General features: G+C 48.3%; 1 protein-coding gene and 1 long non-coding RNA gene across 3 annotated transcripts in view; one reads left to right on the forward strand and one right to left on the reverse strand.

Annotated features, from left to right (window-relative positions):
- KAT7 (lysine acetyltransferase 7) overlaps nucleotides 1-1952 on the reverse strand; it is a 30194-nt gene extending 28242 nt beyond the window's left edge. The window contains exon 1 of one of the 2 annotated variants that reach the window (XM_042914909.1): nucleotides 1790-1952. In XM_042914909.1, coding sequence (XP_042770843.1) covers nucleotides 1790-1804 — 15 coding nt within the window. In that variant the 5' untranslated portion in view covers nucleotides 1805-1952. The remainder of the gene's footprint in view (nucleotides 1-1789) is intronic. The other variant, XM_042914908.1, reaches the window with a different exon arrangement.
- A 4-nt stretch (nucleotides 1953-1956) lies between these two features.
- LOC122206086 lies at nucleotides 1957-4108 on the forward strand. Its single transcript, XR_006196361.1, has 3 exons — nucleotides 1957-2626; nucleotides 3007-3164; nucleotides 3490-4108. It is a non-coding gene; the product is annotated as an uncharacterized LOC122206086 (long non-coding RNA).
- Nucleotides 4109-12084: the final 7976 nt, after the last annotated feature.

Consider the following 12084-nt stretch of genomic DNA (forward strand, 5'->3'; position numbering starts at 1 on the left):
GATAACTTTTATCGGTTGAGCATTACCACTACACCCTTTACTAAGCCAGGAAGGAAAGAGCATTTGCTTAGAAAACAATACAAAGCCTCAAACCACAAGTCCTCTATTTTTTATCCAAAACCCTTAGGGCCAGTTGTGCTTCAAATTCCTAACTTTTTGGCTTTTTGGAAAGGGAATACTTTGCATATATCCCTCAAGTAACACTCCATAATCAAACACACTAATATTTCTACAGCAGAATATAGAAACAATCGCACCAAATCAGACACACAAAACCTGTAAGTAGCCTCAGGATAGTTGAGGACAGGTTTTGCCACCAAATAAGTTACTAAAAACACTTACATTTTCAATAGCTCTTTGTATTTGGGACCTGCAGAAAAGGGACTGTGGGCCTATTCCAAGGCACCGACACTATTCCTGCACTTGGTTAGCCTTCATATAAATAAATACCACCTACTAATGTAGGCCATTTTAGGAGAAAATAAAAGATTCAGATGTTTTACTTGAAAACCTCTGTGGAAAAAAAAGATTTCTGCAGAAATAAGCAAGAACACCATGCAGCTTTCCAAATATTTCAAGGGTAAACTGCCCAGAAATGAGCAGAGACTTCAGAGTCATAAGATGAAGGGGGGAGTCTTACAGGTCATCTAGTCCAGTTATCCGTTATTTGAATCCCTGACCATCCCTTCCGGGTTTGACCCTGGAATTCAGCTCTTCTCTCTGGCTTTCACCAACCTCCTTCCCATCTTACCCCAGAGCAGACTTAATCGCTCTCTTACTTCCCTCCCATAATACTTTGTATATACCTCCACGTAGAGAATTTACTAGCTCCTTCTACACTTATTTATATGTCCGTTTTCCCCATCAGACTGTGATCTCCTTAAGCCAGGGATCATGTCTGATTAATTTGTGAATCCCCAGCAACTAGCACAGTAGCAAGCAGTCAATAAGCATTTGTTGAATTAGATTTGTTCTGTAGTCCAGGCTCTGCTATTGCCTAATGGGAGTGGCTTAGGGCATTCCATTAGGCCTCTGTTTGTTCAGCTGCAAAGAAAAGGGATGGGGGTGTCCCTAGATGACCTTATAAATCCTATGTAATTGTGGAAAGTTTTTGACTTTACGAACTGCATTTTCTGGCCGCTGTCCAAATCAGCAGCTAAGGAAAAAAATACGTCTTAGATGCAAAAGGGCCTGAGCGGGATCCCTAGGGAGTGGGCGCTGGTTCTCTACCACCCAGTCTTCTGCTTTGTTGTGCCCCCCGCCTGGAGAGGAAGGATGCTCCAAAACCCCGCCCATGCACCTATCAGCATCCCCGGCCGGAAGGGCGGGGATTCGTGCCCCCCAATCGCGCTACGGCTACGCCGCGCCCCCACGGGACAGACTGCCAAGTCTAGCCAATCAAGAGAGGAGGGATCGTTCTCTACAGCCAGTCGGAGAGCCGTAGGGCCAGGCCCCGACACCGCCCCCGCACGCGGGGAGGTGACCGTTGGACCCAAATGGGCGGTGTCACCAGCCAATCAATATGCTTCCAGGCGTTTCAGCGACCAATTACCGAGAAGAACGCCTCCGAGCCAGGCAAGCAGAGGGCGGGAATAGTTGCAAGCATAGGCCGAGGCCAGGATCGGGCCCACATTTTTCTGTCGGGTATGGACAGAAGAGAGGGTTGCTGAGCTAGATTGGGGGAAGCGGGAAGTTGGCACCCAACCACCGTGAGGCGTGGCCAACTGCGTCACGTTGCCCAGTCGACTGTCCTTAGACACCCGCCATCCCTCTGTCCTGTTCCTCTCACCTTCCTTCGCGGCATTGCCGGCGGCTGCGGCCCGACAGTTCCGATTCGGGCAGCGGCGGCAGCAGCAGCAGGAACGGTGGCTCCGGCGGGCTCCGTGGCGGCCTCTGTAGCAGTCCCAATCCTGCGGACGATCCCAAGTGCCTCCTGCTTCACAGCGTCTAGACCCTTCTGCGCAGGCGCCGCGGGCTGAGGCGCTTTTTCCTTCACTTCCGGCTGGGGCTCGCGTCACCTGACGTTACGGGCCAGAGAGGGTGCTGGGAGGTTCGCTCCTTCTGGTGAGGCTAGTGAGCGCCATTTTAGAATTGGGCAGAAAGTAGCACGGCGGTAGAAACCCGGGCCGGCCATGTTTAGTCAGGGGCTTGGCACCTTTTGTGGACGTGGGCAGCCATTCTTGTTTGGGGCTGAAGCCTGACAATTGAAGTTAACGGTTCTCATCTTTACCTTGGGCAAAATTTCCCTTCCCGTTCGTTTTAATTTCTGAAGTAGAGGAAGGAAACCCCCAGAATCCATCAGGTGGCTGAGGTTTAACCCCTTGGTTGCCTGGTTGACCAAAGGACGTTTCCGTTTATCCTTTAAACTCAACGTTGGGAAGGGATATTTTGCCCAAGAAATTGCATCTTAAAAGCCATCCTGTGTCTCAAAGTGATGGGAACGGGGGCTTGTAAAAGGAACTGAAGGGTAGCGTCCATCATCAGGAAGTTTGTTGTCTGGTAGAGGAGACATTGTCCTTGCCCGTAGCGAACAGCAAGTAAGTTAGTTAGTCGTTCAGGTCGCGGAAAGAGGCAGAACCATTCTCCAGAGGCTGTAGCTCCAGAGAATTCCCACATTCGCTCTATGGTGAGCGCCCATCTCCTTCCCCCATTCTGTGTGGGTTTGAGAGCCCTGGGTGGCTCGCGGGGGTGGGGGCGGGTGCTGATGCGGTAGCGAGAGTCGGAGAAGCAGTGATCCCCACTTAGCCCAAGTTAACTCTGGAAATCTAGATGCTTGAGCCAGGAGTTGGGGGAGGGAAGAAGAGGAAGGAATATTTTTAGTAAAACTGGAGCTTAACAAAAAAAAAAAAAAAGGCATGGATATTTAAATAATAATAATAATAATAATAGTAATAGGCCTGTCTTGAGAGGAAGGAAGAGTTGGTCAAGGATGTAAGGCTAGGAGAAGAGCAATTTAAAAAGGCTGGCAAATGGAGAGCAGGCTTTGAGGATGTAATCTCTCTGGAGGAAATGCTTTGAGAGGACCAAAGATTGGCGAAGAGCGACCGGGTGGAATCCAGGCATACTCAGTCATTAAGTTAGGCTCCTGGACCCCAGTTTCACCTGAGGCCAAGTAAGACGGAGTTTTCCCCCTGGAGCAGAGCTAAAGAACAAAGCAGCCGAAGGTAAACATCTGACTGATGCGCTAAACAGAGAACTAGGAAGAGTTAAAGTTCCAGACCCTTAGCCAGCACTCTCCTGGGGGGGGGGGTGCATTCTGGGCCGGTGGTAATACAGGCAGCTTTCAGTATTTAGTATCTAGCTTCTAGTGTTTAGTATAAATACCTCTGAATAACCTGCTTTAGGTTGAACTGGACATAAGAACTTGTTGGAGCTCTTAATGCTAAAAGCACATCTCAGTTTTGTGTGTCATCCCTAATAGTGCCCAAACGGTCCTCTATGCACAGGAAATGCTTGCTAGTCAATCAAATCATGTTTACCCTTTCACAGTCTCTGAATGGATAGCCCTCAAAGATGGTGAAATATCCCTCCCTGGAAATTAGCACTTTAGAAGATCTTATCCTGACGTAACCACTCGGCATACGAACACCAGCATTACGAATGTTCAACATTAATCTCTTACGCTGGATTCTCCAACACTGCGGCTGACACGAAAGAATGTACAGTTTCATTTAGACATGGTTCTTATCCTTGGAAAATGTGCACTCTGGAAAAAAGGTGAAAAAAAACTAACATCAATAGGATAGAAAGATGGTCCTAAGGAAAATGTATACTTAAAGCGGAATGGGTAGGCGTATTTAGAAGGGGGAAGAGAGAACCCTAAAAGCTCCTTTTTCTTCCTTTCTTTTTCTGAATTAAATATAATCTTTACCTTGAGGGTCATTTTTCATCGTGGCACAATTGGCTTTTGAAGCAGGGACTGATGCTGGGTTTCAGAGTCTCTTGACTAAGTTGCCCCCTGCCCATCCTCATCCACCAGACTTAACGTAGGTAGCTCCACTGGTTTTCCTGCCTTTACACAGGCTTTTCCTCCTGCCTGGATGCCTCTCCCAACTTTCTTTAAAACTTATTTCTTCCAGGGTGCCCGGGTGGCTCAGTAGGTTAAGCGTCCGGCTTCAGCTCAGGTCATGATCTCACAGTTTGTGAGTTCGAGCCCCGTGTCGGGCTCCGTGCTGACAGCTCAGAGCCTGGAGCCTGCTTCGGATTCTGTGTCTTCCCCTCTCTGTCCCTCCCCCGCTCATGCTCTGTGTGTGTGTGTCTCTCTCTCTCAAAAACAAATAAACATTAAAAAATTTACTTTCTTCAGAAAGTCTTTCCTGATTTATTCATTCTAAGGTAGTAAGGCACCGTGATATGGTATTTTGCACTTACTGCTATATTTACACTTTTCCTTATACAACTTGGTAGATGTCCTGTTCCCCTTTCTCCTTTCCAAACAGATAATAGGAACATAACTCCTATTTATTTCGCTCATCAGCTCTCCTAGTGTCCAGCACAGGGCTCTGATGTCAGATCTGGCTTTGAATTTCAGCCCTGCCACTTTCTCGCTGGGGTGCTCTCGGACAAGTTTTCGAATTTGTGCCTCGGTTTTCTTATCTGTGAAATGGAGATGCCAATAGCCGCCCCCACAAGGCTGTTGTAAGGCTCAAAAGAGGTGATTGTGGTAAAGCGCTTAGCAAAGTTCCTGACCAGAGTAAGTGCTCAATAAATGGCCATTGTTACTGACATTTATAATTCCAGTCACCCTAGTCATGGCTGGCATCCTAATGTTTGTGAATGTGGGCATAGTCTAATGATTGCTTATGTCTGTTCAACCTCACTTCAGCTCAAGGAACACAGAGTGGGGGGCGGGGGGGCACCTGGGTGGCTCAGTCAGTTGAGCGTCCGACTTCTGCCCAGGTCATGATCTTGTGGTTGGAGTTCGAGCCCCGCGTCGGGCTCTGTACTGACAGCTCAGAGCCCAGAGCCTGCTTCGGAATCTGTGACTCCCTCTCTCTCTCTCTCTCTCTCTCTCTGCCCCTCCCCTGCTGATGCTCTGTCTCTCAAAGACTAAATAAATGTAGGGGCGCCTGGGTGGCTCAGTTGGTTGGGCGACCGACTTCAGCTCAGGTCACGATCTCACAGTTCTTGAGTTTGAGCCCTGCATCGGGCTCTGTGCTGACAGCTCAGAGCCTGGAGCCTGCTTTAGATTCTGTGTCTCCCCTCTCTCTGCCCCTCCCCTGCTCATGCTCTGTGTATCTCTGCCTCTCAATAATAAACATTAAAAAATTTTTTTAAAAACCTAAATAAACGTAAAAAAACTAAAAAAAAAAAAAAAGGTTCTCTGTCTCTCACATCTGTGTTGGGGTGCTTGGGTGGCTCAGTTGGTTAAACATCAGACTCTATGATAACTTACCCTGAGTTGAAGAGGAACAGAGCAAGGTCAGAAGTGGGGGTAGTCTTTTGTGTATGTTCTTGTGCATTTTCTTTCTTGTGTCTGTATCTTGTCTCAGTCACATTTGTAAGCTCTTTAAAAGATTCCTCAACTTCCTTGGGGCACCTGGGTGGCTCAGTCGGTTGAGCATCTGACTTCGGCTCAGGTCAAGATCTCGCATTCGTGGGTTCGAGCCCCCTATCGGGCTCTGTACTGACAGCTCGGAGCCTGGAGCCTGCTTGGGATTCTGTGCCTCCCTCTCTCTCTCTTTCTCTCTCTGACCCTCCCCTGCTTGTGCTCTGTCTCTCTCTGTCTCTCAAAAAGTAAAATAAAATGTTAAAAAAAAAATCCCTCAACTTCCTTTAAAATGCTCCCTTGTCAGTAAAATGATAGGTACCATATTTCAGATGCAAAGTGTGGTTGGTGGTTGTCTCCTTCCAAGGCCTGGGAGCTCCTGGAGGTTGGGAGCCTTGGCTGGCTGGCTACACCGTCTCCAGCTTCTCCCTTGCTGCCTGACATCTTAAAGGGCCCAGTAAATGCAGTGGCGACTGCCAAGTATTGGCTCAGTCAGGAACCAGCCACCCTCTCTCCTCTTAAACCTGCTTTTTGACCAGTGATGGGTCTAGGAAGGGTTAGAAACAGCGGTGTCCTCTGCGTGCAGAAAGCTGACCTGCAAGGTGGAGAAGCATGCCTTGGCCATTTTAGCGGCTAGGGTAGCCAGGCCAGTCTCATAACTTCTAAGTAGAGGTATTGGCTTAGTCTCTATCCCTTTGGGAGAAGCTCAGAGGCTGCTGATGTGACCATAATTCATATTAAAATATTTTTGTGTACAGCTGCCTTAAAAATGGAGTCAGCGCAGTCACGAATGGTCCTGTCTTTCTTACTCTTCTTGGAGGTGGCCTGGAACTTCTCTTACCTTCTTGGCCACTTGGGAATTTGGTTCTTGTATCCCCCTTAGCCACCACCCCTCCCCAACCCCACCCTGGGGGAAGGTATTGGACAGATCCCAGCAGGCTCAGGCATAGCTCCCCGCCTCTGCAGCTGGGGTTATAAATAACCACCAAAACTAAACAGTCAAATAACCACATTTTGAAAATGGCTTTAAAAAAAAAAATCACCCTAATCTTGATTCCATAGTACTTCTCCCACCCTTGCCCTTCATCACCCGCCTTCTCTACTTATCTACCTCCCTTCCCTGATCCAATCTCCCTCAGGAAGTCCATCTGCCCACAAAGCCTGCCTGTGATAAAGACATCCTTTTCCACATTTGACAAGGCCAAAGCCCTCCAGGGGTGTAGTTATAGTTACAAGGTGTTGTTATGGCAGCGGAGGCCTCAGGGCAACATATGTTCCTGGGTGGTAATTGGGTTTGCTCTAACAGACTGTCTCTCCCTGGGTTCTCCGTGCCCAAATTCACTTATCAAGAAGACCAGGGAATTGTCATTATGGATAGGACTTCTTTTTTTTTTTTTTTTTTTTTTTTTGAGTAAGCTCCGCCCACCTTGAGGGCTTGAACTCACAACCTGGAGATCAGGAGTCACATGCTCTACTGACTGAGCCAGCCCGGCGCCCCGCCTTCATTTTTTTATTCGAGCGAAACCAAGTTCCTGTTTATTCCCCAGGATGGAACATACCCAGCGATCCTGGGTTGAGACTTTTTGGACTGCAGGCATTTTCGCGTACCCATTCAACCAATATTTACTGAGCATCTGATAAGTGCTAGGCTCGGACTGGGAGCTGTGTGCACACTGTGGATAAACGGACATGGTCCTTCCCCTCCCAGAGCAGACAATGCAGGACAAGGGCGTGTAGAGGGGGCTGGGAGAGTATGACTTTCGAGAATAAGACATCTTAACCTCACTGCTGCCCCCAAGCTGCTTTTGTTTATTTATTTTTCTTTTGGCAGGGTGCGGTTCAGTTTCTCTCCACAGGCACACGCTTTATTACTGTGCACATTTTTTTCATAGATGCGCTCAGCGTTTACATGAAATTTCACATTTTCTTACGTATTCTCAACATTCGCCATGTGTCTCTATGGCCTTCATAACTGTAATTATAATTGCTGGGTGATGTCGCTCTGGTACTGTGACATCAAGTGCTCATTCTGAGGCGCCTGGCGGGGGGGGGGGCTTGGTTGAGCGTCCGATTCTTGATTTCGGCTCAGGTCGTGATCCCAGGGTTGTGGGATCGAGCCCCATGTTGGGCTCTGAGCTGAGCGTGGAGCCTGCTTGAGATTTTCTCTCTGCTTCTGCCCCTCCCTACTGCGCGCCCGCCCCCTCTCACTCTCTCTACCTCAAATTAAAAAATAAAAAATGTGCTCATTCCTCTATTCGAGATTATTGAGGGTCTTTTGTCAGATAACGCTGTAGCGAGCGTCTGCGTGCCTCCATAGGTCTGTCCTGTTACTATGTCTACCCTTTATATATTGCTTTATTTCTTTCCGCAAACTGGGGAAACACTTGCCCAAATTTAAAGTGTCACCATCATTGTGTGAGGGTGCCAATTTTAAGACATTGTTCCCAGAAGTGATTGTTACCATTTAATAAGATCTTGCAATTTTTTTTTAAGATCGTGTTATTTCGTCAGAACGAAAACTGTGCCTCCAATGTGCTTTTTAAAATTTATTTTTTTTAATGTTTTTAAATGTTTATTTATTTAATTTTTTTTTTAAATTTATTTTTGAGACAGAGAGAGACAGAGCCTGATCAGGGGAGGGGCAGAGAGAGGGGGAGACACAGAATCCGAAGCAGGATCCAGGCTCTGAGCTGTCGGCACAGAGCCCGACGTGGGGCTCGAACTCACGGAGCATGAGATCATGACCTGAGCTGAAGTCGGACGCTCAACCAACTGAGCCACCCAGGCGCCCCTAAATGTTTATTTATTTTAAAAATGTTAATTTTTGGGCGCCTGGGTGGCGCAGTCGGTTAAGCGTCCGACTTCAGCCAGGTCACGATCTCACGGTCCGTGAGTTCGAGCCCCGCGTCGGGCTCTGGGCTGATGGCTCGGAGCCTGGAGCCTGTTTCCGATTCTGTGTCTCCCTCTCTCTCTGCCTCTCCCCCGTTCATGCTCTGTCTCTCTCTGTCCCAAAAATAAATAAAAAACGTTGAAAAAAAAACATTAAAAAAAAATGTTAATTTTTGAGAGAGAGAGAGAGAGAATAAGTGGGGGAGGAGCGGGGCGGGGGGCACAGAAACTGAAGCAGGCTCCAGGCTTTGAGCTGTCAGCACAGAGCCCCATGCGGGTCTTGAACTCATTAACTGTGAGATCATGACCTGAGCTGAAGTCAGACGCTTAACTGACTGAGCCACCTGGGCGCCCCTATTTAGTTTTTTTTTTTTTGAGAGAGAGAGAGAGCATGCGCACCTGCACTAGCAGGGGAGGGGACGGGGAGGGGGAGGGGGAGAGAGAGAGAGAGAGAGAGAGAGAGAGAGAGAGAGAGAGAATCTTAAGCAGGCTCCACGTTCAACGTGAAGCCTGACACGGGGCTCAATCCCACAACCCTGAGCGGAAATCAAGAGCCAGACTGGCTGAGCCACCCAGGCGCCCCTCCAATGTGCTTTTGATTTTTATTTCTGGTTAGGATATACGTCAGTCTTCCATGTGTCCCTTTACCAGTTCTGTTTCCTCTTCCATGAAATCCCACTCATTACTCATTTCCCTACTGAGGCCTTGATGATTTTTTCTTTCTTTTTTTAATGTTTATTTTATTTACTTTTGAGACAGGGAGAGAGGCAGTGAGCGAGAGCACAAAGCGGGGAGGGGCAGAGAGAGGGAGAGAGAGAATCCCAAGCAGGCTCCACACTGTCAGCGCAGAGCCCAGGGCAGGGCTCGGTCCCACAGATCACGAGATCACGACCTGAGCCGAAATCAAGAGTCGGGCACTTAACCGACTGAGCCACCCAGGCGCCCCTTGATGACTTTCTTTTTAAGTCCGAACGAGGTATAGACAGGTAGACAGACAGATGCCTCGTGCGAGCCACATCCGGTTACAGAGTCAGTTGTGTCAAGAACGCAGACCGTTCGCTTTGTAATCCTTGATCCAGTACTTTCTCCTGCTCTGCTCTGGCTTCCCAGTTACCTCTAGGGGCCAACTCTCAGTCAAGTATGCGTGCTGTTGAGAGAGAATGACACGGTGAACAGAGTGTGCAGGTGACAGGAGTTAAAGCAGTGAGGAGGCAGACTCTGTTGTATCTCAGCAAGAGTCAAGGAGCCACTTTAAAACTACAATCCCTCTTAGCCAACTACAGGAACCTTGAAGACGGTTCTGTAGACGACATTTTCCCAGTGACTTAGGAGAAACTGAGTCCCAGGGAAAAACATTTCCCAAACCAGTCAAACTTCAGGAGGACGAAAACTGACCCTGAATTTTGCCATGCGTAAACTGTGGGTCGTTTTATTTTGTTGGGAGATGCTTTCCCAGGAATGGGGGCTCGGAATGGGTCCCTCTGAGTCATTTACACATGCTTACCCAGCCTCCCTTGTGACTAACTGTACCCAAATGTGAATCAGCTGGCCGAAGCGAGGGATGGAAACCGCGACTAGAAAGAACATTTCTGCATTTAAGGCAAAGCAGCACGTACATGGTCCAACGTGTCTTGCTCTAACCAATATCAGAGGCTTAGGATGATTTGTCTTCCTAGACCAGAAATTGCTTGAGGATGAGTGGGCATCTGGTCATTTGCTTACCTGCCTAGCCTTGCCAGTAGATGTCACTACACCAAACCACATTCTCCGAATAAAGGACAAGAAGGAAGGAAGGAGAGGCCTTCAGAAAGGCTAAGTCCAATCACCATGACCCTCTTCTCCCATGACTTCCAGGAGGAAAACTTCCCGTGGAGAACTATCAAGGATGTGTAAATATACACGGTTCCAGACAGTACAGATGCCTGAACTCAGCAGGTCAAGACCCCAGGTTCTAGGCAGTCAGAGTTCTTATCCAGGGGCCTTCCCCAGATCAGGTGGGGAGAACAACTGTACAGGAAGGGTGGCGGGGTGAGCAGGCCATTTAAATGGGGGTAGGTATACCTGATAGAGTTATCTAGGAACAAGAGCCATAGTCTTGGGGCTGTTCCAAGCCTCACTGTGCAGCTGATAGCTCAGGCAAAGCACTCCACCCACCCTCCACCCCTGCTCCTCTGTCCACAGGAGCAGGGGCCATCCCTTGCCTGAGGGCTGCCAGGCTGGGGCTGGCTTATCAGTCCTGCGCCTCCCCAGTGCCAGGCAAACACAGCCACACCATGCCAGGACACCGGGAATGTTCTTAGGAGTTCAGACCATCGTTACTGTTCTCCTTCAAGACAAGTAGAAGCAGCATTAGTAAGCTGGGGAAAAGAGCCACCCTTCCGGAGATTTTTGCCTCATGTGCTGCTCTAGAATTAACGACTGGCATCCTTACCTAGCCCGTAGTGTCCTGCACGGTCTTTCTTCCATTTATCCCACACGACCTCATTCTCTGTGCTGTATGTAGCCTCACTGGCCTGCCTACAGTTCCACTGGAGCACGCTGGTCCCTTCGACCTCAGGACCTTTGCACTTTACGCTACTCGCAATGTTCTCCCTCATACCCTTCTACCTACCTCCATACTCCTTCAGATCTCGGCTCAAATGTCGTTTCCTCAGGGAACCCTTTCCAGACTAGATCCAGGCCCCCATTTCGACATTCTGAGGCACCCTGTACATTTCTTCGCGGCCCTCGGTCTCAAGTTTGTAATTGTGTGTTTATTTCGGTGCCTTTCGGATTCTTTATCTTCTATCCCCATAACACACACCCCAGACTTAAGGCTCCGTGAGGGGAGTGTCCGTTTTACCTACCATTGCAACCTCAGTTCCTAGCACAGTACCTACTTAGTGCTTAGTGAGCACTCAGTGACTCCTGGAGGTTTGAAAGAATGGCAAACAGACCAATGAAGGAAGTCAGAAAACGTAGTGTTGCTCACGTGCACACATTCGTATAGCATTTGTCTACAAAGGACAGTGCCTGATTCTGGTCACTCATCTCCCAAGGAAGACCTGTCAGAGTCCAGAGAAAGTCATGCAAATTAGCAACGGAAAAGTGGAGACAAACTTTAAGTATGAAACAAACTTTAAAAGACTGGAAAGACGGAGGCTGAGGGTCTGAGCCATGCGTACGAAAACGGAAAGGGGTCAGATGCCAGTTTGATTACCAAATCCCCAAAGGTCAGCACAAAGGAAAACCTCTTGAAAACTAGACTGTGGACTCCCCCAGAGAAACGAACCGTGTGTGTTGTTCATCTCTATATCCCTAGCACCTAGTGGGATGCCTGGCACATAGTAGGAGCTCAAGAAAACGCCTGTTGAGCTATTTTGTTGTTAAAGCTTAAAGGCGGGTAGTCTTGGGTCAGGGGATAAGGTAGTAGGCAGTCATTCACTTGGGAAACCCCAAAGGCCGAATGAAAGAATGAAAGAAAGAAAGAGAAGTATGAATAGGGCCAAGAAGGGTTCCTTTACATGTATAGACAATAGCTATACAATAGACTGTTTCAGGGACATTAGGGCTATTCAAGGCCCATCCCTTGACCTTTTGAGATCATACTTATGAAGGGTAATTTACCAGACGCTCTCACAAAATGCATCTTCTTTCCACCAGCAAGGGCCAAACTCTAAACTATAGAAAGCACGGGCCTCACCCTACCTCACGTTGTTATCTCCTTC

Source organism: Panthera leo, chromosome E1 (assembly GCF_018350215.1).
Source record: "Panthera leo isolate Ple1 chromosome E1, P.leo_Ple1_pat1.1, whole genome shotgun sequence".
NCBI lineage: Eukaryota > Metazoa > Chordata > Mammalia > Carnivora > Felidae > Panthera > Panthera leo.